The sequence below is a fragment of the Neovison vison genome, chromosome 4, assembly GCF_020171115.1.
Source record: "Neovison vison isolate M4711 chromosome 4, ASM_NN_V1, whole genome shotgun sequence".
In the NCBI taxonomy this organism is placed as follows: domain Eukaryota; kingdom Metazoa; phylum Chordata; class Mammalia; order Carnivora; family Mustelidae; genus Neogale; species Neogale vison.
Window position 1 is genome coordinate 175,000,889 of NC_058094.1, and position 27,913 is coordinate 175,028,801.

General features: G+C 36.3%; 1 protein-coding gene across 18 annotated transcripts in view; it reads left to right on the forward strand.

The window, feature by feature from the left end:
- The window catches only part of HDAC9 (histone deacetylase 9), an 872,408-nt gene that overhangs the window by 327,271 nt on the left and 517,224 nt on the right, over positions 1-27,913 (forward strand). The window contains exon 1 of one of the 18 annotated variants that reach the window (XM_044246163.1): positions 15,529-15,553. The exons of the other annotated variants lie outside the window; for them this stretch is intronic. Coding sequence (XP_044102098.1) covers positions 15,538-15,553 — 16 coding nt within the window. The 5' untranslated portion in view covers positions 15,529-15,537. Of the gene's footprint in view, positions 1-15,528; positions 15,554-27,913 lie in introns of those variants that run through there. 18 annotated transcript variants of the gene reach the window in all.

Genomic DNA, 27,913 nt, shown 5'->3' on the forward strand with positions numbered 1-27,913 from the left:
TATTTTTAAAATATTCAAAATGCAATTCTTTGCCAGTATGTTGTTATAATTATTACATCTTCAGAGTAATGAACAATTTTAACAATCTGGAATAGTAACTGCATTTTAACAATTTTTTTCTGAATTGGAATACTTTGAAAACAATTTAATTGGAATAAAAGCCCATGAAAATGACTTTAAAAATAAGCTTTCTGTAGATGAAATTCAAAGATATTTTGGCATGTGCTTCAAATCAGAGTGGCAGTGCTGTGGTCTGTCCCATTCTTGAAATGAAGATGAAATGCCAGTGGTTGGCTTGGATGTGTGGTGTCCTTACTATGGGCAGTTTTCCCTTTTCTCCTTTTGGGAGATTGACAATCAAGAGATGAAGGAATGAGAAAATACCTTATATCTACTAGTTCCATTCTACCCCTACTAAGTCACTTGCACAAAACAAATTTAATTTAAATGAATTTTTGCAATACTAAATGACCTACACTTTAAATATTATCAGAAACATTATGTTTAGGGTTACTCTATGATGCTATGGTTCATGAATACAAAACTAAGCAATTCTTGTGTTTTGGAAGAGTATCAGTTCTGTTCATTATTTTAGTATTCAGTTTTCCATAGTGAAATAAGGGATAGGTTTTTTAATATATAGTGCTTTTAAAATACCCAATAATTAAATCCAATGAAAATTACATCTAAGGAAGAAGGAAATTTACCAAACCACAGAGTGTAACTAGTCATTTACTTATGATTAATCTCTTTGCATGTTGATAAGGTTGGAAATACCCCAGAACTTCATTTTTTTTTAACTTCTTCCCCTTGTGGCCTACCACTTACATTGAAACATTTCATTTATAGTTTATATTCAGTATTGACACAGTTGTAGCCCCGTGGAAGTCTTTTTCAATGGCTTGAGGTAAGTTTTGGTGGGTGTCGAGGGCATGACATATATCCAAACTGGGTTAAAATAGTTTTAAATTTTAAAATTTGAGATTAAAAACAAAACAAAACAAAACATAACCAAGAAAATTTCACTGAATTTCCATTAAATTACGTTGTGGCCTAGGAGTTCTTTCTTACATTAGTAAAAACAGTTTTTACCCAGGAAGTTTTCAGGGAACTGCATGTAAGGTGAACTAGAAAAGCTCTTGGTGAATTGAACATGATTTAAATTTTACTCTTGATGGTGCTTTTTAAAAAGTTTATTTAAATTCCTGTTAGTTAACATACAGTGTAGTATTAGTTTCAGGTGTGCAATTCAGTACTTAAATACGACACCCAGTGATCACATTGAGGAGTGCACTCCTTAATCCTCATCCCCTACTCAACCCATCCCCGCCCACCTTCCCTCGGGCAACAGTTCTCTGTGGTTTAGAGTCTGTCTTTTGGTTTGCTTCTCCCTCTCTCTCTCTGAGGGTACTTTTTAAACCTGCTTATGAATAAAATTCAATTGTGTGTTTTCAATGTATGATTTTGTGTCAAGAACCACTCATTTTAGATTTAAAAACATATCACAATCAGTTATCATTTTCATGGTTTTTCTGCCACATTCCCCTCTGATCTAATTGTTTCATCTCCGTTTAGAAGGTCAGTGGTTGAAGCCCTATGTTTTCATCATTTTTTTATCACTGTCATTCTTCTTGTTAACATAATAAGCTAATGTTTCAGAGGCTTTTTCTGTACCAGGCATTGTTTTATCATTTAATCCTTCCTGGGATTTGAAGAGGTCTGTGGTGGTTATAGAAGTATTCATATTTTGCAGAAATGGAAACAGGTTCAGAGGAACTTACTGATGGTGATCATGGCTAGGAACTGGCAGGGTCGGGTTTGAACTTGGTTTGTTTGCCATGTCTCTGTTCCTGTTTACCATGTCTCTGCCTCTTTTTCTCAAAGGCAAAGATATTTTGCATAGGAGAATATGTTTCCTATCTGGTGCTAAAAATATGGAATCGTCTATATTTATAAATAAATGTATAGGCTTACTTCTTAGTCTGGGGAGGTTTAAGACACAAACAGGCAACAGTGTTGAAAGGCTTGGTAGAGGAGCTTACTTCACATTCCCAGGGCTTGATAATGAAATTGGGGAAGAAACACTATCCAGGGCTGAGAGAGTCCAGGCAGCCTCCTAAGTTCCATGAGACTTGATAATGCAGTGGAATGAGTACACACTGTGGACAGAACCAGTATCCCCAAAGCATTTGGCATGTTTCCCAATACTTGCAGGACATCTTATAAGTCGTAAAGGTAAGGTATGCACAGAGTAGCACATTATTACTAATGTAATTTAGCTGAAGAACCTTTTCGGTTTATTTTTTCCCCCAAATGTTGGCCCCATGGGGTTCAGTGTGTTTTTTGACCAAAATATTAGAATTACACCCACATCCCCCCTTCAGTCTTAAGCTAGAAATGGGGATGGATAGGGCGTCAATCAAGTCTGTGTCTCCTCTCAAATCCTGATCCCAACATACTATGTCACATTCTTAAGGCAAAAGACTAATCTAGCTGACAAAATTTTACTCTGTTTTTAATGTGTATATTGGTCCAATATGGGTCCAATTTGAATATTTTCGGTGAAAACTGGGTAGCGATGTTTTTATGTACCAACATGATGCAACATTTATCTTTACCTTGAGTTAAATCTATGCATTAAATTCACCAGTTAGGTACTAATGCAGCTTTTCAAGAGCCAATGCCTGGATTTCCATCAACTAAGTTTTGTAATCTTGTTGGCTGTGAGAATCTTGAGCCATCTCTATGAGTACATTGTGGCGGCATTATTGATTGTCAAGTTAATGACCAACAAAATTTATTGCCTTCCAGGGGAAAGAAGCTTTCAGGAGATCATTAAATGCATTAAAATCTGCAGATGCCCACTGGTCTGGAGCTCTCTTTAGCAGGCTGACTCCTTTGGGTCAGTTATTCTTAGCCTGGGTATTTCTATCTTATGGCATCGCAGGTCTAAGATTAGCTTGTTAGGCGTTATCGTGCCATCTGAGTTACCTCCTAATATAACTCTACACTGGAATGATTATTTATAGAAAGAGCATTCTGTCATTTTTGGGTTATTTCTAGTAGTTTAAATAAAGAAGAATAACATTCAAGTGAAACCACAGATTCCTTCCTGCTGCCAAAACAACATGATAACTGTCTGCTTAAGGGGCAATAATGTTTAAATGTGTGCTTAGGGTGATTGCAGAATTCTTTTTATCTCTGCCACCTTGACAGAAAAGGGAGGACTTGGGGTATTGATGTAGAATGCTTGTGGAAAGGCAGAGAAGCAGCCTTGATGCTTTCTGTCACAGAGCACTGAGGACTCTGGTTGATGATGACAACAAGAGACATACAGAGTTTATTTTTAGGAACAGACATGGCTAAGCTCTCTGTTTGGTGTTAATATGGCTCATAAACAGGGCTCCTTGTTGTTGACCCTTCCAAGGAAAATGGCATTTAATACACACACACACACACACACTTTTTTTTCACTTTGCAAGAATGACTCTATTATTAAGAATATAATTAGAACTTTTTTAAAACTAAGAAATCTAAATTCTCTAAAATTCCTCCAAAAGATATACAGTGCTTTTTAAAATTCCATGAAGATTGGGTCTAAAGGATGGTTTATAAAAAAAAAAAAAAAAAGTTACAAATACAGTGAATATATGGGTTGGTTATACAGTGTAGAAAAATAAGCGAATGTACATAATAAATAACACTTAGTAATAAATTATGATACCAGTAAAATTATGTCATCTATGCTTCTGACTTTATTGTAATAATATATGAAGTTTAACTATAAAAGATATTTTGACTATAATTAATAAGGTGCTGACTTAAGTAGATTAGACAAAAAATTTCAGTATATAAAAAAAGGAGGTAGAAGCCTCTGTTAGCTGTTTTGGTATAACTAACTCGTGTTTAATCCAACATATTTCATGTAAAAGGGAATACAGTTTCACATTCGAGAACTGATCTCTTAGCTTACTTAGACTGTAAGTTTAATTCAGATCTTGGTAATTGATTTATTGCTTTAGAATTAGGATTTTACTCTCTTAAATTTGCATTTTGTGTTTCCTGATTATTCACTCATTGTTGCTAGATGATGAAATCTTAAAGTGGTATGGTAATACATTTCATGTTACACATTAATTGAAATGCTTTAGAATGGAAAACTTAGAGCTCTATAAGAATATTCATAACTTTATTGCTGAATTATTTACTGAAAAACATATTATTTTTTAAAAGATAAATCTTCTTGTGCTTGTATACAATATAAGAAACCCACAGACCATTAGGAACTTGCAAAATGACAGACAAACAGGAAACACACAGCAATTCAAGTGTATTCTCAAAGAATTACTGATGTAAATAAATTCAGAGGATTGGAAGTAGAAGAAATTGCAGGAAATTATTGCATCCCGACCACTCTTAATTAGCAGGTTGAAGGTTTGGGGAGATGATGTAATTGCTTAAAGTTTAAGAAGCTGAGGTGAAATAGTTATTCATCTCTTCATTTTTTTTTGCTCAAAAATATTTAAGAGCCAACCATGTACCAGGTATTGTTTTAGTCACAGAGGATACAACTATGAAACAAATCAGGAGACTTATGGTTGACTGTTCAATTGAATAATGGATGGATAAGCCTACTTTAGACACTAGTAAGTACTAAGAAAAAATAAAAGAAAAATGAGATAGAAATTGATTGATAGTAGCAAAGGCTGTATTAGAGGATTCAATAAAGCCTTTTGAGGAGGCTAAGATACAAAGAATGTCTTCTCAATAGAAGTAGGTTTTCCCTCAACATTCCATTTGATCTAGAACAAATAGAATGAGAACAGTTAGAATAGAGCAGAAAGTGCCCGGGAGCTATTTTAGCCTCCACTTACCTCTGTCTTGTGTAAGAGATGGGAAAGCTTTTATCAGTGGGTAGGTGAGAAAGCCAGGGGAAAGCTGTTAGCTGTAGATTTTCTCTATTTTCCACAGACAGATTTTGGAAACAGGAGACCTCTCCCTAGAATTGAGGCTATTGGCAAGAATTACGGACCTTTCTAACCACTTACCTTGGTTCTTTCCCAAAGGTTCATCTTTGCCCAGCATTCCAGCTCTAACCTCAAATATGCCTAAACTTCTTACCCAAACAGTATGAGCCATCCTAGAGTTTAGTGAAGTGACGAATTCCTCTTCCCTGGGGGCTAAAAAGAATGGAACAGTATATCTTCATCCCCTGAAGTTAGAAGAAAAGTCTGTAAAAATTTTCTCAAATTTACAATATTGCACACTTCTTTAAGGGGTTATGTAATACAATATTCATTACATGGGTTGTATTAAGCCTTTACAATGTACCCAGTATTTAATTCATGGAAATCATGGGATAAATAGCAACTTTGTTGTAGATGTATAGAAGTGTAACATCTAAACAAAATGTTTAGAATACATTGTCTTCATAGTGTTTGGAAGTGGATAGAGTTGTGATTAATTGTTACAAAAGTTGAATAAGGAAATATTTAGATCTGTTTTTAAAAAGGGGGAAACGTCAATGTGCTAAAAGCTATTTCCCCCACATGTTCTGCTTTCTCATGGGTAGGGAAGTGTTGGATACACATAGTAGGATGGACAAACATTTTTGAGGGACTGACACATGATCTCACATGCTTGATGCCTCATGGGGTTTTCCCTCAACATTCCAATTGGTCTAAGTCAAAAGGAATGAAAGCACAGTTGGAATAGAGCAGGAAGTGTTCTGGAGCTATTTTAAACTCCACTGAGTTCTGCCTTCTGTAAGGGATGAGGAAGCCTTTATCAGTGGGTACGTGAGGGAACCAGGAGAAGGAGATCCTCTACCATTTTCTTTAGCCTCAAGAATATTGGGACTGGGCCAAACTCCTGGACTACATGCTTTGTTGGCTTCACAGTGTGTAGCTTGAGGGAATGTTTAATAACCACATCCCCCACCCCCACAAGGATTGTCTCATTTAATCAATTCATTTCAATTATTGAGTACTTCACAACTGAATTTTTAGGTCAGATTTCTGGTTTATCTGGTGGGTATGTGGGGTGTGTGTGTGTGTGTGTGTGTGTACACTAATAACCAGCTATTTCCTTTTTCTGAAATACCCTTCTGCTGCTCTGTTCCAATTAATCTTTGCTGGGAGAAATCCTAACTCTTATAAAGCACAGTTCAAATGTCTTCTAATTCCCCCAACCCCTGCAACAATTTCCCAGTTATGTATCTTTTCCCCACATCCCCTCCCCCATAGTTCTTTATTACTATCTTAGAAATTCCCACTTTCTGTCTCACAGTGTGGTTATTTGTGTATGTGTGTCCCCATCCCCCTCATTAGTTATATTATGAGCTCTGTGAGGAAAAGGATCATGTTTTACTTCTATTTTAATTCCTTACAGTGCCTAGCACATAATTGATCCCTGAGACTATTTTTAGATGAATGAATGAGTGATTAAAGAGTACAGTGGTATCAGAGTCTGTTTTTATAAAATTTTTATTTTTAAAAAATGATTCTTTCTTGTATGTAGAAAATAAATCCTCAGGCTTTTGATTTGTTGTTTTGTAAATTTGAGCACTGTAAACTTCTTGGGATGTCAGAGCCTTTGGCTTAAAATTAAAACCATTCAGGCACCTGGGTGGCTCAGTTGGTTAAGCAACTGCCTTCCGCTCAGGTCGTAATCCCTGAGTCCTGGGACTGAGTCCCGCATGGCGCTCCCAGTTTCGCGGGCAGTCTGCTTCTCCCTCTGAGCTTCTCCTTTCATGCTCTCTCTCACTCTCTCTTCTCTCAAATAAATAAATAAAATCTTTTTTAAAAAATTGAAACCATTCATTGTACAATATAAGTCAAGAATGACCTCCAGTGCTTTGACTTATGTATATGATTTTAAAAATATTTCAATTATTTTTAGGGAAGGAGTTTTGTAATATTCTTATTTGACTTGATTTTTTAATCAATAATTCCAATAGAAATTTCATGAGAGATGTGTTTGCATTCAACATATTAAGTATGAAATAGTTAATTTAAGACTGCTTGAATATAAATGCATTCTTTTTGGTCCAAGGAGAATAAATTTGGTTGTGAAAATGATTACAGGTGTACTTTTATATTATTCAAACACTGTTTCACATTATCTCCCATTTTTCTTCTTCATGAAATTTTTATGTAGAGACAGTTTTCTTAGATAAGACAAAAATGGATAGATTTCTTCTGGTTGACAGTAGTATCAATTTGAACAGTTTTACCCCTTTTTAAGAACTCATTCTACATTGATTCAGGTATTGTTTAATTGGCTATATTTTTTGAGAAGGGGCACTGGAAAAGATTTTTTGATAAACAATTTAATAACCAAATGTTAAATGCCAAGAGGATCAGTAATTTAAAAAACTATCTAAAGTAAAATGTCAGGACAGGGAATTCACATAGTGATTTATTAAAGAAAGACAGATGGAAGGAGTGGATTAATCTCTGAACACAGTTATTCAAGGAGAAGAATGAAATAAATATTTTCATGTCCAAGTGGGAGAGGAACAGTGAAGAGAATACGTGTAATATAAGTAGGAAAAGATGCAGGTTTTTTTCTGGGTAGTCTTTGCTCTGGTTTAGCCTTAAAACTCAGCACAAGAAAGGGTATATGAAGTCATTAAGGCTCAGAAAAATAACAGAGTTAGTTCACTGGCATATATATTTATAATGCGGGCCAAGAAAGGGGTTGAATAATAAAGCCAAATTTTGTGACAGGGCTGTTGAACTCAGCTTCGTAGAGCAAAGGAATGAATATTTGCTAGTGTTCTCTCCCTGACTTTACCAATTATGTGTTCTCATCATCGTGAGTCATAGGTAGGTATCTAAGTGCTATAACAGTTGTATTGAGATGGCACAAGTCAAAGCTGGTTGGCTTTGGATTTAGAAGTTTCTCATTCTTAAGCATTAAGCATTAATAAGAATTAGTTAAATAAATTACTTAAGCATTAATAAGAATTAGTTAAAGCAAATTTCCAAAGATTATGATTTTTGCAACTATAAATTTAGTTACTTGATTTCAATCATCTGTTTTCTTTCCTGAAAGGTAAATATATAAATGTTAAAAAAAAATATTTGAGTACCAAGTTAACCTACTTTGGTACTGTAAGAAGGAAAACAATATAAACAATCTCAGGCAAGAGGTAATTAAACATAATAAAAACAATGCTGTTAATCTGTAATCACTTCTCTCACATTTTAATCAAGAGTCAACTCTCACTGTCCATTATCCCAATAATTAAATGAAAATTCTCCTGTATCATTGGACTAGAAAGATCAGTGGTCTTTTTTTTTTTTTTTCAGAAGATAGTCCTGAACCTGAATGTGAATGTAACTTTAGAAAAACTTGTTTAAATTCATTCTAGGGAAATCTCAGATTTTTAGATCATGAGAAAGTATATTAAATTGCTTTGTAGACATGAGAGAGAGCATCTTTTTAGTTGATTTTCTACTGCCTCCAGTCAACTTCCATGGACAATGAACCAGTATGTAGTAGAGATTTTTCTCATGCTTCACCAATCATATATGTGAGAACTATTTTTCACATATACCTGCCATCATTGGATATTTTTGCCAAGCTGAGAGATGAAAAATAGCACAGCATTACTTTCTCTGGTTCCTGGTAGAGTTGAATGGTTTTCATATGTTACTAGCCATTTATGGGTTTTCTTTTATAGGGATATAATTCCAGGAATGAGAGAATGGTTAAAGGAGAAAATCCTATCAGTGAACGTTACCCTGTTAATAGATTAAATGAAAAAATAATATGATCATCTCATTAGAGGAACATATTCAGTAAAATGCAATACTCTTCTAGGATAGAAATTCTTTGTAAACTGAGACTAGAAGAAAGTAAGCATTATCACACAAAACACTGTCTGAAACTTTGTATTTACTGGTAAAATTAAAAGTTTTTGTTAGCATCAGGAAGTTTGTCTTTGGAGATTCTAGTCAATGTTCCAAGACGTGAACATACACTAAGATTTATAAGAATTTCAGAGGAAAATAAACTAATTCAAGTTCAGTTATTTAAACTATCCCCACCTCACTCCCAACTTACCCTTTGGTAATCATCAGTTTGTTCTCTATACTTGAGAGAGGCAAATCAAGAAACGGACTCTTTTTTCCCCCTTCCCTTCCTTCATTTGTTTTGTTTCTTAAATACCACATATGAGTGAAAGGATATGGTATTTATCTTTTTCTGACTGACTTATTTCGCTTAGCATGATGCTTACTAGCTCCAGCCACGTCATTGCAAATGTCAAAATTTCATTCTTTTTAATGGCTGAATAGTATTCCATTATACACACACAAAATTTCATTCTTTTTAATGGCTGAATAGTATTCCGTTATACACACACACACCCCCCAGAACTTCTTTATCCATTCGTTGGTTGATGGACTCTTGGGCTGTTTCCATAGTTGTACTATTAAAGATAATGCTGCTATAACCATTGGGATGAATGTATCCCTTTAAATTAGTATTTTTGTATTCTTCATGTAAATATCTGGTATTGCAGTTGCTAGGTTGTAAGGTAGTTCTATTTTTAATTTTTGTGGAAACTCCATGCTCTTTTCCAGAGTGCCTGAACCAGTTTGCCTTCCTACCATTAGTGCAGGAGGGCCCCCTTTCTCCACATCCTTGCCAACACCTCTTGTTTCTTGTGTTGCTGATTTTAGCCATTCTGACAGGTATGAGGTGATAACTCATTATAGTTTTGATTTGTATTTCCCTGATGAGGAGTGATGTTAAGCATCTTTTCATGTGTCTTTTGGCCATCTGTATGCCTTCTTCAGAGAACTAGGTGATGGAGATTAAGGAGTGCACTTATGATGAGCCCTGGGTGTTGTTTGGAAGTTTTGAATCATTGAATTTTACATCTGAAACTAATATTACACTGTATGTGAGCTAACTGGAATTTAAGTAAAAAATTTTTTTGAAATTTAAAAAAGAGTTGTTTACTCAGCACAAGGTCAGCATAAAACAATTTAAAAGATCACACAAAATGTGATAAAAGATGATACCATTTACTTAGCAACTGAAACTTTGATGAGGAAATTGGTAAAATTATTGAAGAGCAAATAAGAATACTTGAATGAAAAAAAAAAATACTTGAATGAACTTGAGATATACTCTGTTCATAAAGTGGAAGACTGTCTTTAAAAGGTCATTTATTCCCAATTCAGTCTATAAATTTCCTTGTCATCAAAACAGCCAACTATCTTTAAGAAATAGATAATTCATGCTTCATACAAAAATAAAATGTACTAAATGGTATTATATAGTAAATAGTAAGTCTTAATTCCACACAAGTTCTATCAGCCTTTTAGTTCTCTGCCTCATTGGTAGCCCCATATCAAATTCTGTGCTTTATAGGTGCACTGAAGGTCAGTGCAAGGTCATTTAAAATGGTACCAGAGAATATCACATACTGACTAAAATTCATTGTAAGAATAAATGCACAAGTGGCAGTTTTGTTGAAAAACAAATGAGGAGAAGAAGGATAGATACGAAGTCATACAAAGCTTATTAATAATGATGGGTTGGGTAAGGGACATAGACAAATAGATCAAAGGACCAAAATACAGAGTTATTATTAATAACTTTTCATGTGACAGAATTGCATCACATACCACGATCAGAGGACATACTATTAATTAAATGGTTTGGGAACAATTAATGTATTCAGTTTATAAACTCATAGTCAAATGATACACCGAAATATCTATTTTTATAATACCATTTTTATTCAGTTAGACAGGTTACAATTTAAACTTCTACAAAGCCAATGTGTAATGTATGCAGGGTCTTGCATTTTTACAGAGGGATGAGAAGGAATTTTTTTTAAGTTTTGGGAAGAATTTTAGTTACGTTTAACTAAATTAGGTGACAGAAGTACTTAATATTTGTGTAGCTCACTGACTCGCAAAAGACAATTTGAGATTGATTTAAATAAAAGATTCAGATTTTAGAGTACTGTTGATTGAAATAGAGATGACAGTTTAGTCAAGGAAAAAAGGTAGATACTCCATCCTAAAGCCTCACAAAATACTACTAGTGGGTCCGTAAAAATACCAATGAGTAAATAACTTTTAAGCTGAGGCCTGAGTGACTTGAAGAGCCCAGCCATGCCCAGAAAAGGCATTCCAGATAGAAGGAACAGCCAGTGCAAAGGCCCCTAAATCCAAAATACATTTGGCTCTTTTCAGAATAAAGGCTAGTGTGGACTTTCACGCCACTGGGAAGGACCTTTTGAATATTGCATCCAAACTGCTTTTTCCAGCAAACTGAAAATGACTTAGTTTTCCTACTCTTTTAACAGATGATTTCACAAGCCTTTCCTGGTCTACATATTTCATTGTCTTCACACACCAATATCTAGTCATTTGTTTTTAGAAAGCATCATTTGAGTGCTAAGGGAACAGAACATTCTTTACCTTTTTATTTGTCCATGCATACCAGAAATATGCTGAATGTAATTTTAATCCCAGTGTATGCAAGAACAGTTTAAATACTGCATGGCATAGTAGATGTGATAGCTAAAAAACTCGGTGTATCACTTTATATGTTCATTCGTGTTTTTATGAACCTAGTAATAGTATGTAAAAGAGTTCAGGAAAAATGAAACCGATGAAAAAACACCAGCCCCCAGTCTCACAGAGCTACACTTTATGGGGATTTTAGCTCAGGGTCCGGCACTCTCTGTGTGAAAATAGGTAATTTAGTTGTCTTGACATCTATCAACCATGAGGGGAGGTCCTAGATTACTATTAAGGTCCCTACCAGCTTTAAAAAATGGGGAGTCTCCCTCTTAATCATTAGAAATGGATCAGGTCATAGCATCATCTTTCTTGGACTCCGAAAGTAATTTTGATGGAGCAGACAAATTGCCACAGTAATGTGTTAGTCTCTCAGTTGCATATTTTAAAGTTTGGCTTTTTAACTTATTTGAGAGAGTGAGGGAGAGAGAGAGAGAGAATGAGCAGGGGGAGAGGAAGAAGCAGATTACCCACTGAGGAGGGAGCCTAACACAGGACTTGATCCCAAGATGCTTGGGCTTGTGACCTGAGCCGAAGGCAGCCACCCAGGCACCTCAATACTACATATTTTAGACTTAGAAACTCATTCTGCTCTGATTTGTTATAACTTTCTTCTGAAGCTTGTGCTAGTGCTTTACTGGTTTTGAATGTTTTATCTATTCACAAAAGCACTGGTCAGACCCATTTACAAAGAACTATTCAGTAAATGTTGGAACTTCCTTAGCTTAGTTTGGTAGTTTAAAGCAATCAGAACAGTTCCCTCCTGTCTCTTTGGCGTGCATGCACTGTGTGTGTGTGTACATATATAATGCATGTATTATAGTTATAATTGCTTTAATTTTCTCTTTTCCTTTGCTATTCTTCTAATAGTAATAGAAGGCAGAAGGAAAACTATGACTACGTACTAACCTTTTGTAGCTTAGAACCAGATATTGTTTCCATTTTAGTAATGAAGATTATCATTTTGCTGTTAATCAGAAATATAAGACTTTATCATCAGTGTTCATTTTTTTTTCCTTCCTATCTCTTTGCCCCATGACTACATTTGAATTTTCTTGATCTTTAGAATTGCATTTCACTTTTAAAAATAAGTATTATTTTGGACTAATAAATACAGTAATAATTTCGGTTTGGGTAACACTGTAACAGAAGTTATTATAAAGAAGCAGAAAGTTTATTCAAATTTCTTACTAATTTTAACACTTTATATATTTAATTGCTGCAAGTGAGTTGTTAAATAGATAAGGCATCATTTCCACCTATCTTTTTTCTGACCATGTATTTAAATTAAACTTCTTATCTTTGCAGAAATAGTATGTTGGACTAAGTACTACGCAGTCCTTAGAAACAAACTTTTCTATTAATAAGTTTTTCTAAACCTCAGGTTTATAGTTAATATTGTTAGAGTTTAGAAAGTGAGAGAGACTATATTGGTTATTGGTTCTAGAGTCTTATTGGGTTTTACACGTTCTCTGGGTGATATTTAAATGATGCCAGAGCTACATGTTGCAATCAAGATAACAACAGTATTTTTTCCTTCTTTCTCATTCCAATCTTTTGAAATGCAATGCATGGAAATTTTTCTTTCATATGTTAAGTGTATCTCATTGCTGAATATAGTGTGCCTTACTGAAGTATTCACTTCTTTGCCAAAAACACATCAGTCATTCACAAATATTCAGTACTCTGAGAATGAAAATTTTTTTAGCTACTTGGGTAGTTGGTGAAAGCCAGTTTGCAAAGATTTCTAACTCCACAGCGTTAGACATTCTTATGTGGAATCTACGGCTTAAGTATTAATGGTGTATGAGGTAGAATTTGGTATACATTCGGTGAGCTACAATATTCTAGACCAAGAGTTATAGCTGGTTAACAGAATCATGGTAATCAGTACTCTGTCTTGGGCATGAGATAAAAATGCATTATGATTTTGGAGAAAATTGGTTCCATCCCTGAACCATTCATTAATATCTAAGAAAGTATCTGTAAAATAAAAATGAAATCTCTGAATTAATTAAACCTTGGAAATTCATATAAACAAACCTAAGACCTTGAATGCCTGGCATGTAATAATCGCTCCACAAATGTTTGTGGGATGACTAAATGAATGAATGAATTGAAAATCATTTGAACAGGGCGCCTGGGTGGCTCAGCGGGTTGGGCCACTGCCTTCGGCTCAGGTCATGATCTCGGGGTCCTGGGATCGAGTTCCGCATTGGGCTCTCTGCTCAGCGGGGAGCCAGCTTCCCTTCCTCTCTCTCTGCCTGCCTCTCTGCCTACTTGTGATCTCTCTCTGTCAGATAAATAAATGAAATCTTAAAAAAAAAAAAATCATTTGAACAGCTGATATTTAAGCTACATATGTACCTTATATGTTTTTAGTCCCATTATATTGGGTTATATAAACCTAAAGATATATAAAGAATATATTCTAAAAGCCAATATTTGATTTGATATAAAACTAAGGAAGATCTTCTCTTTCTTTGTTATGATACTTTTATTAAGGGTATATTATCATTTTTATGAAAATTAATTATATCATATTTTGAATATGGATATCCTTCAGTGACTAGGGTTTGGGCAACTATTTCCTTCAGACAAAAATGGCATTTTGCTTTAAATTTTTCATCCATCTGTAGGCCTCTTTCTAGTGGATCACATCTGATATCCTAAATTATTAGGATGTGCACTGTAGTTAGAGAATAAAAAAAGCAAATGATCGAGTTACTCTGGTTTCTAAAGTAAGGATCAGAAGACTCTTAGGAAGGATTTCTTGTGTGTAATATATATTCATTTAAGTTCATAGCCATAGAAAATGTAGTTTGGCTAATAAGAGGCCAAATGCTTAGGGCTTTAATATGTTCTGGATTGCTGAAGTTATTACAGTATCTTTCAGAAAAAAAAATGTTAACTTACAGTCCTACCAAATATCATATTTCCTTGAAAACACTAACAGGAAAAACTTAACTCAGCCTTCCTTATTGCTTTTAGAAAAGAGCCCTAGGGAGTGTTTTTACTTATGTCAAATTTAAATTCTAGGATAATGGTAAATGAACTTTTGATCTGGCTTTGCTGAAAAATCAAGCAACTTTTAGCATAAAAGTAAAAAATTATATAGAAAGATTACTTTAAAAGACCAACATCTGATATTAGACTTCTTTTTTTTAAAAAAATAGCATTCTCTATACATTTTTATTTCTTTTTGAATAAACATGAATGTATAGTCTGATTCCTAAGTTTTTGGTTCAAAACTGGCACCCTGACACATAGAAAAAAATCATGTTTAAAGACAAACACATCTGGAAAGGTTATATGGAGCACCAGGTGCTTTTATGGGCATTGATGTCAATTAATGGGCTTCACCTTCATGATTGCTTCATTTCACAGGTTTCTGACTCCTTCCTTCCTTCCTTCCTTCCTTCCTAACATCATCTACTAAGTACCTTTCAGTTTCTGTGCCTCAGGATTTCAGGCATGGGCAGTGGGGTCCTCAGGTCTCTCAGGGCTGAAAACAGTATGTTGGCCAGGGCTAGGTCCTCATCTGGAGCTTGAGGTCCTTTTCAGGATCCTCCATCTTGTCAACAGGATTCAGCTCCTTGTGGTCATAGGACTGAGGACCCTGGTTTTTTGTTGGCTATGGGCTAGATAGATTCATTCTTCCCTTTTAGAGGCTACTCTCAGGTTCTTACTTCCATGCTCTATGCTGATAACTCAGAGATCTCCACCTGGAGCTCCAACCTCATTCCTAAGTCTTAGACCTGTATCTACAACTCCCACTGTCCATTTGGAGGTTCCACAGATACCTCATTTTAGAGGTTGGAAATGAGTCACCTGCCTGTTTGTATGAATGAGAAAAGTTCAAAGAATGCCTTCCAAAAGCGAGTTCCAAGGATGTTATATTTCCTTACTACTCTCCACTTGTAGGCTGGTGTGAAGTGTGTGTGATTGTTTGCATGATACCAATCAAGAACCCAGAACTTGGCGAATGAATGAGCAAAAAGGTAAGGTCCTTAGATGCAGAGACTGCTTTGAGTCATTTCCTCCTTTCCATTCCTCCTCTCTGCCATGCTCAGTCTTGCCCAGCTGCCGTCACACTTCCTCTACACATTTGTTCTAAAGAATTAGCTATTTTCTACTGCCTTTAGTGTCCTTGTTTTCATCAGATTTTTCTCACTGCTCAACTCGTCAATCTTTAAGGACAAGACTTTGCAGGTAGAGGAGTATGGGTAAAACCCAGGTTTCTTAATGAAAGAGGCTCTTATTCCATTTTTTTTTTCCATTCCTTTCATCTGTTTTCTGCCAGGATTATGACAACGGAGTGAAAAGTGGGCTTCTGATGCAAATTTGACAAGAAACAGGGCAGTAAGGACAGAATCTTTCACATGCTAAGGAACTCCTGACTACTTCTGAAGTAGTCATTGGAATGACAGCTCATCTGGCTAAAGTACAAGTTTTTGTTTTAAAAATACAAATGACCCTCTTCATTTTCTTTTTTCAGTCTTCATACTCACATTTACAGTGCTATACAGTACGCACACATAGTTTTCATTGTCTTCCCTTTTGAAATAACATGAGAAAATGTCACCATCGTCAGATAATCACATGCTTCATATGGTTTTTTTTGTTTTGTTTTTTTTTGTTTTGTTTTGTTTTGTTTTAAAGATTTTATTTATTTATTTGACAGAGAGAAATCACAAGTAGATGGAGAGGCAGGCAGAGAGAGAGAGGGAAGCAGGCTCCCTGCTGAGCAGAGAGCCCGATGCGGGACTCGATCCCAGGACCCTGAGATCATGACCTGAGCCGAAGGCAGCAGCTTAACCCACTGAGCCACCCAGGCGCCCCCACATGCTTCATATGTTTTAATTGGGCATTTAAAAAGGCATTATTCATATTCACATATTCTCACATTTATTGGTTTACTGTCTCCCACAGTGCTTGACTTTATTGGGATTAGTCTTCTCTAACCATACTGACTTTCATTAATGATTCAGTTATTCAGAAATTTTTTTTTAAAGATTTTATTTATTTATTTGAGAGAGAGAATGAGTGGGGAGAGGAATAGAGGGAGAGGAAAAAGCAGATTCCCCACTGAGCAGGGATCCCAACATGGGGCTCGATCCCAGCACCCCAAGATCATGAACTGAGCTGAAGGCAGACACTTAACCAACAGAGCCACCCAGGTGCCACAGAAACTTTTTCGATATGAACCAAAATCAGGAGTTTGAAGTGAGCCAAAAAAGAACCAGGAGAGCACAAGGGATCTATGAATGGGCTTTAGGCAATCCCTGAATCCTTGGAAATTTGACCATATACTAATATATTTGTGTACGTGCATTTTTCTTAGGAGACCATTTTTTGTCTAATTCTCCAGTAAATGTGTGACCCCAACAAAAGTGAAATAGTCATTTTTAAGAGTGATAGCAGATGTGGCTATTTGGATTCTCAGACCTGAGATCAGAAGGCACACATTAAAGGAACAGGGAGGGTACTCGAGCTAAGTTTACCCACAGCCACAATGCACACCAACAAACTAGAAAGATGCCCCCCCAGGCCCCCGCAACACACACATAAATAGTGAAACAGTGGAACTAGAACTAAAACCAAAAAAAGCAGCCTGATTTCACAGGCCCGCCATTGTGCCTAACAAGCCGTTGTTAGAGAACCTCCTTGTCACAAAGCAGGAACTGACGGTCCTGTGTTCTCTGTATTGTGGGCATCTTTAAAAGCAGGGATATAGCTAATCAAGGAAGAGTCCCTTAAAACAGTAAAATGGCATTTAAAATAATATTTTAAGAGAGAAGCTTCATCCATCTGAAATGTTTATTCCCATATGAATTTAGATATTTGAGGTTACAAGATGTATCTCCTGCCCCATAGAGCAGTTTTTTTTTTCCTTTAAGATTTTATTTATTTATTTGACAGACAGATCACATAGGCAGAGAGGCAGGCAGAGAGAGAGGAGGAAGCAGGCTCCCCACTGAGCAGAGAGCCTGATGCGGGGCTAGATCCCAGGACCCTGGGACCGTGACCTGAGCTGAAGGCAGAGGCTTTAACCCACTGAGCCACCCAGGTGCCCCCCATAAAGCAGTTTTATGATGGAGAATGAATCCTTTTCATCAGGAAGCCCAGTGCCTTGTTTACTAGGTTATCACACAGTTGTTGGCTCCGTTAAGAGACTGAGAAACTCTTTGTGCAGAATGAACCTAAAGCTTGGTTTTACAAGGCCTTACTTCACTGATCAAAATGAAAAAGAGGCTAGCAGAAGCTATAGTTTAGATATTATGCCTTGGGAAAAATGTTTCCATTTCTATTAACGAACTTATGAGTGAGGTCGTTGCAATTCATTCTAGGAAAGATCTCCGTCAGTGTAATCCTATCTGGAGAGAGTTAAAAAAGAGGGACGTTTGACTTGGCATTCTAAGTCAGAAAAAAATTACATGATAAATGATGCCACTATTTTTCAGTAAATGACAGACAGATGGAAAAGAGTTGACATGTATCTAACACCCAAAAAGTGAAGATCTGTAAAGTGCAAATATAAACTATATAAAATCAATAAGAAAAATATCAGTAACTCAATAGAAAGATGGTCAAAGGTATGAAGAACACATTCAAAGAGAAAGAACCCAAAATGGCCAATATTATAAATGAGTAGATGGTCATTCTCAGTCGTGCTTAAAACCTCAGTGAGGTGCCGATTTTGCATCCATTAAATTAGTGAAAATAAAAAGACTTCTAGTACACAGTGTTAATTAGGGCTTAGAGGAAAGGGCACTCTCATATTAGTGGAAGAGCATGCTGGTGAAATTTTGGAGAATCACAAATTGAAGTACTATCAAAATCTTTAATGTACATACTCTGCAATCCAATAATTTTATGTAAATGCTATACAAAATGTGCAAATGTGCAAGAATCTGTATACTAGGATATTTATTTGCACCATTATTTATTGTGATGAAAAATTGAAGGTGGTTTAAGTATTGAACAATATAAAAATCAATTGCCATAATCCATACTCTGAAATGCTATATAGTCATTAAGATTAATAAATAATGTCTAAGTATATTAATGTGGAAGAATGGGTTAGATATATTGTTGAGTGGAGAAAAAAAGTCCCTTAATGTGTAACTGTATACATGAAGATGGTAAGCTCAATTAATAGATCTATGATGATGTTGTCATGTTACTGTTGTAGGAACAATAGAAAAGTAGTAAATAAGAGTATTTTAATCTAAAGAAAAAATGCTAGAATAAAAAATAGCAAAGATAAATTGTTAGAGCCTCCTAAAAATTTAAAGCAAGAAGGAATTTTTATGTCAGTGTGTTGTTAAAATTGAAAGTATTAATAAATTTATATCAGTAAAAATACATGTCTGGAGCACCTGGGTGGCTCAGTGGGCTAATAAGCATCTACCTCCAGCTCAGCTCATGATCTTGGGGTCTTAGGGTCCAGCCCTATGTTGGGTTCCCTGCTCAGTGGAGTGTCTGCTTCTCCCTCTCCCTCTGTCCCTTCCCTCCCCCATTCGTGCTTGCTTTCTCTCTCAATAAATAAAATCTTTTAAAAAAGGATTAATTATGCATATCTATGAGAGCCTTCTGGTATAGATCAAAATACCAATGTAATGATGTCTTGTTTTTGTTTCTGAAGACAATCTCTTACAGATAATTATTATTTACTATTTATGATACTGTCCTATTCTTCTTTCTTTACTTTAGATAGAGTTCATGGTTGTAGAAATGGGTTACCTGTTACTTGCAGAAATGTCACTCACTATTAATATCACTTTGTAGCACAGAAATTTTTTTAGCATAATTAGAGGCAGCCAGTCTGCTTAAATAGAGTTGGTTAATTAAGTTATAAAATTCTAAGGGAATATGATGAACTAAAGTAGACATGTGTAGTTAGAGCTTTCTGTTCTGCTTTTTTATCAAATGTTTCTGGCACCTGGTTTCTCAACTGCCCTTCTGTTGAGTATGGTTTTCAAATTGATGTGAGGAAGAGTCAGTAGTAGTTTCTGGACAACTAAGCTCTTCATTTGTCGAGTGATGATATGTCAACACACATTTTCCAAAATAACAGTCCTACTACCCTCACTGTCTTGGAAAGAGTTACCCGATATCCAGAGAGTGGAGTACAACTAGCCTGGAGCCTTGGTCCGACACCAAGCAAAGTTTATGAAAGAAGATAGCCCAGAGAGCTGGAGCCCAGCTCTGCTGTGTCGACATGTCTAGAGCTCAGAATAAAATTGAGTTTCCTGCTTTAGCCATAGCTGGGTCTTAAAATAACCTGAAGAAATTATAGTTCTGATTACATAGAAAGTGAAGGACTTAGAACATTCTCCTAATAAAGCCATGAGAATGACACAGAGCTTAGTCATCAGCAGTCCTTCCCTAACAGGCATTTTAGAGAGAAAAATAGAGCTTTGAAATTGGATAATTTGATTTGAAATCCTGCCTAATTATTTTAAGAATGCAGAAAACCTTTCTTTTTGGCCAAAAAAATAATGATCTGGAATCCAATTATGAAAGAACAGGCTTTTAAAATGTTTGATATCTCCAGTAATGGAAAAAAAAATCCTGTCTTTAAAATTACATTCTGCTGGAAATCTCATTCTTGGATGTCTTGCTTTTTGCATTTTGAATGGAGGAATTTAATGTAATTTCCTTTTGGAAACATGGTATTGGAAAAATTAGATGGGATGTTTGATTCTGTGTTGGATGCTATCTACTAGGGTACGGATTTTAAGAGCAAACACTTCTAGTTTCATTTTAATTCCCAAAGGGAGATATCTGACTTAACCAGATGCCTTGAAATTTGTCACAACATAGATTGTTTACACGGAATCAGAGCCCAGTTATGCATCTATGTGATTAGCACACCAGGAATAAAATAAGCAAAGTAGACAAAGCTTTTAATAATTCCAATTTTTTTAATTATTACTGTTACTATTCAGTTAATACACTACTCCAAAAGGCATTTATTGCCACACTGTCTCACCATGTTTATTCGTATCCTATTGCTTTCTCAGAATCCTGTTGATTCACACAGTATTTGCATTAGTGCAGTATAAATAATATGACTGATCATAAACAGTGGTCTAGGACTTCCAATTTCTAGAAAAAAGATAATAAAACCAGTTAAAGGAAATCTATATTAAGATACTTACGTTTTTACTTACAAATTAAAAGATAGAAATTCAATTAATAAAACTTTCTGCTGGGTATCCTCAAAGGGTTTCTGTTATTTTTACTCTGGACCTTCACAGAATTTGCCTATTTTACATGGGATTTAGATTTAACTAAGTCTTAGCAAAGTGCCTTGAAACAGGAGATTGAATAAACATTTATTGAAAGGAAAAATGAGTTATTAAAATACTGTGTTTTCTATTATCATTCTTGAGAAATGGTGGTAAGGCAACTTAGTAGAAGTGACTAACAACTACGTATATATGAACACAGGATGTAAGTCTCCAAGGTAATCAAGACCATCAGGAGGATGTTAGACCAAAATTAACACCGAGAGAAATGTGTTATGCATATATTACAGCCCACGTGTGGAAATCTGTTCATTTATAGAGAGATTGCCTCTCTGTGAATGGCTAAGTTGGCTCTTCCAAGCACAAAAAAACTCTTAGGGCCATTCAGAAGTAAGAGCCACACACTGAAAGATTTTAAATCATAAAGTGTCTGATTAAGTAAATACATCTTTAGATAGAGGGATGGACTTTTATCAGAGATGACATATGGATGTGGAGGACTCCAGGAGAGAGGCTTCAGGCTGAGAGACTCCGAGGAGCCAGAACCTTCTAACAGTAAACTCAGAGGACACTCCCAGATCTCTGGCCACGTTTTCATTTCTTCTCTTGATCCTGAGGATTGAGCATTTTTTCCTAGTCAGATTCTTCCCAGACCTACAATTGGACAGGACATACATAGTGTCTTAATGTTCACTTAGAAGCATCGTACAGCTCATTTGCTAATACTGAAGTAAGAAACGGGCCGCGTACAAGCAAACAAACGTACAAAGTGCCTTGCTCTTATTACTTGCCCCACCTGTTTAGACCTTCTACATGAGGCAACTGAAAGGGGATCAAGTAATAATAACATTCTATGAGTATTAAGTGCGGTGAACTTTCAATGTATGATATTTCGTCTGTTCCTCTCTAGAACCTTCTTTGTAGGTGGTGGGGAAAAAAGAAGCAAGGAAACTGAGCTCACAGAAGCTGCACTATTTAAATCAAGAAGCGCTGAGGGATGACCATTGAATTTATTCTGGAGTGGATGTTGCTACGTCTTGCTTCAGAGCACACTGTCTAGAGTTTAGGAAAGAGACAAAGTAAACAGTATGTAATATATGCCAAAGCCAGACTATGCAAGATGGGGAGGGCCTGAGAGGCGTTTCAAAGGAGATCGTTGAAGGGAAGTTCTGTGTGCTTGAGAATGGCTGAAGGGCTTGATCTGTGATGTTGCCATGGCAGGAGATGAAGTTACAGAACAGGCAGGAGACATATGATTGGGGGCCTCTAATTCTGTGCACAGATGATGGTTGTAAACCTCTGAAGGATTCTAAGCTGTATAGCTGATGATCAGAAATACTACTTCTTTTTTCTTTTTAATTTAAATTCAAATTCGTTAACCTCAAGTGTAGTATTGGTTTTAGGAGTAGAGTTCAGTGAGCCCTCACTCACGTACAACACCCAGTGTCCATCTCAGCCAGTGCCCTCCTTAGTGTCCATCACCCATTTAACCCTCCCCCCACCCACCTCCCCTCCAGCAATCCTGTTCGTTCTCTGTAGTTAAGAGTCTCTTATGGTTTCCCTCCCTCTCTGTTTTTATCTTATTTTATTTTTCTTTCCCTTCCCCTATGTTCATCTGTGTCGTGTCTTAAATTCCACATATGAGTGAAGTCATATGTACTTGTCTTTCTCTGACTGACTTATTTTGCTTAGTATAATGCCCTCTAGCTCCATCGACACCATAGCAAATAGCAATATTTTATTCATAGAAATGTAACTTTGGGGACACCTGGGTGACTCATTTGGTTAAGCATCTGCCTTCCACTCGAGTCATGATCCAGGGTTCCCAAAATTGAGCCCTGTAGTGGAGTCGCTGCTCAGGGAGTCTGTTTCTCTCTCTTTCGCTCTCCCTCTGCCCACCCACCCTCTTGCTCATGCTCTCTCTCTCTCTCTCTCTCTCTTTCTCTTTCTCATGCGCGCGCTCTCTCTCTCTCTCTTTCAAATAAATAAATTAAATATTGGGGGAAAAAAAAAGAAATGTAATTTTGGTTGCGGACAGGATACTCCTTAAAATGGGTTGTGTAACTATTATATAGGCTTTTAACTGTTAAGTGCCTGGACAGAAATAGTGGCAGAACAATGAGAAGGAACTGGAAGAACCACAAATAGAGAAATCAAAAATTAATGCAAAAATTGGGGGGTACCTAAAATGACTCTTGTATTTCTAGCATTCATGACTGGGTAAATGCAATGCCACTTTTCATTCATTTGACAAGTATCTTTTGAGTGCCTCTTATGTACCAGGCACCGTAGGTGCCTAAGATCGATGAGGGAACAAAACAAAGACTACTGTACACTTGCCTTCATGGAACTTGAAATCCATGTGTGTGAGTGAGTGTTTTCTTCCCATTGCTTGTCTTGCTACACATCTGGACTGACAAATGTACAGTGGGACCTTGAATGGAGCATTGACTGATTTTTACTGAATGAAGGAATGAAGGAGGAGAGTAGAAAAACCTTAGGCAGTGAAAGTGTAGAGAGACAAAAGGCATCCTATGGAAACTTCAGCATCTGGCTGGGTTGGCTATTGTCAGAGTAATCAAGTATGAGAGATAAGTGGAAATGGGGCCTTGGCACATACACCCAGCACACATACATCTACATGTATACATACATTTACATATAGAGTGAATATGAGAAGGATAATCCATATGTAATTAACTGCTGTCTTTCTTTGGGAACTGCAAGTTAACCATTTTTTACACTTGAAGAAAACCCCAAGTTATGCAGGGATTTGAACCTCAGAGTTACTAATCAGTTGTAAATTTCAGATGTGGACTACTGCCTTGTCTTACTTTTTTTTTTTTTTTTAATTTTGCCTTTTCTGACTTAAGGGAACCGAAATTGTCTCAGCCACCCATCTACTTTGTGATGAGGCCTGCTAGCGGAGCTGTAGTTGAGAGGCGCTCACAGTCCCTATTCTCAGTAGTTCGTCTAAGTTAAGGCAAGGACACAACTCATACAAAGATTGGCTTCAGGAGAGCAGTATGTTATATGTTGGGGTTCGAGTTATTTATATCTAAGACTAATGGCATAAGATTTTAAAGGGTAGTAATGCATGTGAAAACAAAGTTCAAGCTTGGGGGAGGAGGAACATTAAGAGGGTAGGTCTGTGTACTTTCTCTCTCTCTCTCTCTGGGTCTCTTCAGAGATTGAGAGACCCAGACAGAGATTTAGAGAGTGGGTTGGAGTGAGTAGATATGAATTATAACATTGCTTAATGGAATATTACCATCTCAACACTGGGTTCAAAATATACATGGAGAGTTTGTCTAAAAGATTTCAGGTAGGAGGTGTTTGTAATAAAATTTAGTGATTTCAATATGTATGATGTGAAATGAAGATAGAAAATACGCATACAGAAGGAAAGTTGCTTTTCTAAATGTAGAGTAATGCTTTTAATATACCATCTAAGAAATCTTAGGAGACTCCAAAATCATTTTAAGGTTTAATAATAGTGATAGATGTAAGTTTTTAGTATGTTGTTCATTTTGAACTAGAAAAAACTAGTAAAACAGCCCAGGTCACTAAAGCCTCATAGGTTTGCATGTTATAGTTTCTTTCTTCAATTGCTCTTATAGGACAAAAATTACTAAGTTACAGTTAATTTCAGAGCAAATGTGTTAACACATGTAATGACTTGGACGGGGATCAAATATACAGTATATAGCAAATAATATTGGGGACTTAAAATAAAGAATTGATAAAAAGTGTCATTGGGGTAGATATTTTAAATGACAGAAATAACAGTCTTTGATTCTTTGATTCTTTCCCTTCTTGAAAGTTCTTAATCACTTTGGTAATCGCAGAGGAGAAACCTTTAAAATTATGAAGTTTAAGTGTTTAGGAAATAAGTCTAATTCTCTCCAAAATACTGTAATGCATCTGCAGTCTTTAGTAAAATAATCCATATGGATATTAAATAATGTTCATTCTAAACCATCCTGCTCAATTCATGTTTTTGTCAACACTGAGTTGTTTTACCTTTTTTAAGTTACTCTTTCACCTCTTTTTAAAGCTACCTTATATATTCCTACCTCCCCTTTTCTCATGTATAATGTAGGGTATCATTTAAAATTAGAAATGCTCAGGATGCCTGGGTGCCCCAGTCAGTTGAGTGTCTGCCTTTGGCTCAGGTCATGATCATTGCAGGATCCTGGGATGGAGCCCTGCATCCCGCAAGGTGGGGTGGGGGGGCAGCTCAGTGGGGAACCTTCTTCTCCCTCTGCCTGCTGCTCTTCCTGCTTGTGCTCTCTCTGACAAATAAATAAAATCTTTAAAAAAGAAAAAAAACAGATATTAAAAAGATAAAACAAGATATGCTCCTGAAACAGAATATATTGATGACATGATAAATGCAGGAATACTCTATGAATATAGGACTGCCATTTTTTTTTAAATTAAGTCTGGCCTTGAGAGCAGAGTAGGAGGCCGCACTGTCTGTTTTCTGGAGTTGGGGTTCTTTGGCCTCGGTTCCATTCCACTTTGAGAACATGCAGCTCCTAAACTGTTTTCCTGCAAGGATCTCTTACTTACCATATATGATTTCTGGTTCACCTGACTTTAAGTACTAACCGCCATTGCCACCTCTTGAGCCGTCCATATCCCCTTGCTGCCTGAGGCATAAGGTCCTGTAGTTTCTCCATTTTGTGCCTTTCCATGTCACTCAGCCATCGCACTTTACTAGATGGGGCTCTTGGGCATAGGTCCTATCTGTGGATGGGGCACACAAAGAATCGCTTCCCTCTGGAAGCCTGCCACCTTCATGGGAAGGGAACCCAAAGGATATCATGGATTATGGTATGAACTTCTTGAGGTATGATATTTCATTGGAACGATACAGTATTATTTTTAAGTTACTGTCTGGGAATTCATGTGTCTCCTAGAGTGATGGCTAGGTCCTTCCACTGACCCCTTCCACACCAACGGGACCGTGCCGCGAACACCGCAAAATAAACTAGTAGAACTCAATGGCCACCCCGTGTGAAAAGGCTCAAATATTTTAAAAGATGGTATTTTATGAGAAGTGGAAAATTTGTCACAGGTATTTCAACTGACACTACCTTTATTACTACTCTGTATCTACATCTGAGGACTCAGACTCTAGTAGTTGTAATACAATAGATGTAAAAGGCAGAAAAAGCCAATTCTTGTCAATGTGTCGCCAAACATATTATCAAAGTTAATCTCATAAGGGCATCAGAGGAATTAAAGTTGCCTTTGGGCTCCATGTTATAAGAACTCGCTGAGATGCCAGACGACCTCCGTAGCTGACTGCATACAGCAGCAGGGAGCCTTCAATTAACTGTATCCATTCTATTTGTAGTACAAAGGATCTGTGACTTAGGATAGCCTACATAACTCAAAAAGAAAAGAAAAAACTCAACTGGATCTTAACAGTATCCTGAAGTACAGCCTGAGAGAAAAGGACACATGGGGTCAGTCGGGAGCATGTGGGATAGTAACTAATTCAAAGGCGAAGGGGTCTTAGGTGGGAGCTTTAAAAAGCGTTCAGTCTAGTCAATAAGAAATTTGGCAAAAATGTCTTTGGAAGAAAGATAAGCCAGCATTTAGAGCAACATTCTCCATTCTAGAGATGATAACAATAAAAGACAGCAATTGCAAAATGATTTGGTAGAGAAAAAGATAAACTTTTAGAGGAATGGTAGGTTGAAGAGTTCTTGAGGTTATACAAAGAAATTCACACAGATGTGAGAGCAAAAGATCGTTTCCACAGGAGTCTCATCGGGCAGCTTCTAGGACCACAGTTACAAAAAGGATGGAGGAACATTAAGAGAGAGGGGTCAGAGAGTGGTAGTAATTCTGATACTTTCTTTCACTCTTTGAAACTATACCTTTTACTAATTTTTGATTTAAAAAAATGTTGGAGAGTAAAACTTGCAGGGCTTTCGCATAGTTTTAAAGCCGAATGATTTACATTTTGCCATCTTTTCTCTTCCCATTTAACCACCTCCTCGTTTGGCTTTTTGGGCTCATGTCTAATTAAGTAAATCCACGTTATTGAAAAAGAATGTTGAAGCACTGAGAAAATTGTTGGGTATCTTTGGGTAATGTCACAAAATTAGATTTAAAAGTTACTGAAAGAAATATTATGGCTCAATGAAGAAGTTGTCAGGTTTGTGATAATACTGAAAAAATATCTGTTTTGGTTCTCTCCAAATTAGGGTTCACAATACAAAAGTCATTCTGAGAGTTTTAATTAGGATAAAAAGTTGATATTTTTGCACAAAATGGTAATAATTTTTGGTAAATAAGTTTTACAGAAATTATTCAATCAAATTAAATTGAAAAACTTTAAAATAAAAAAAATTTTAAGGTTTTCCTTATTTATTTGACAGAGAGAGAGAGAGAGAAAGCAGGGTAAGTGGCAGGGAGAGGAAGAAGCAGGCTTCCTGCTGAGCAGGGAGCCCATGGCAGGGCCCTGTCCCAGGACTCTGGGATCATGACCTGAGCCAAAGACAAACACCTCACCGACTGAGCCATCCAGCCATGCCCCCAAATAAAAATCTTTTATTAAAATAAAAATCTATGAGTTTCCTGTTTAATATATTCATATGGAATTTAAATGATGAAAAATGTTAATATGACTTTACTTTTTGAGTTCTGAACTTATTAGAATGTTTGTTCTGTATGTCTCTATGTAGAGAGTAAAAAAATAATTTTTTGGACGATAAAAAACATTTTTTTAAAAGATTTTACTTCTTTATTTTACAGAGAGAGAGAGATCACAAGTAGGCAGAGAGGCAGGCAGAGGGGGGAAGCAGGCTCCTCGCTGAGCAAAGAGCCCGATGCGGGGCTCGATCCCTGGACCCTGAGATCGTGACCTGAGCTGAAGACAGAGGCTTAACCCACTGAGCCACCCAGGTGCCCCATAAAAAACATTTTACTTTAAAAAGCTATTCTGATATTTTATGGAAACGGTCTTCTATACAAAATATAGTTTCCATGAGTTGTTTTCTAAAATAATTTCAAGTCAAAATTAATTTATTTTTCAGAAAGTATATTTTTGGTGCTGATAACTAGAAATGATGAATACTGTATAGT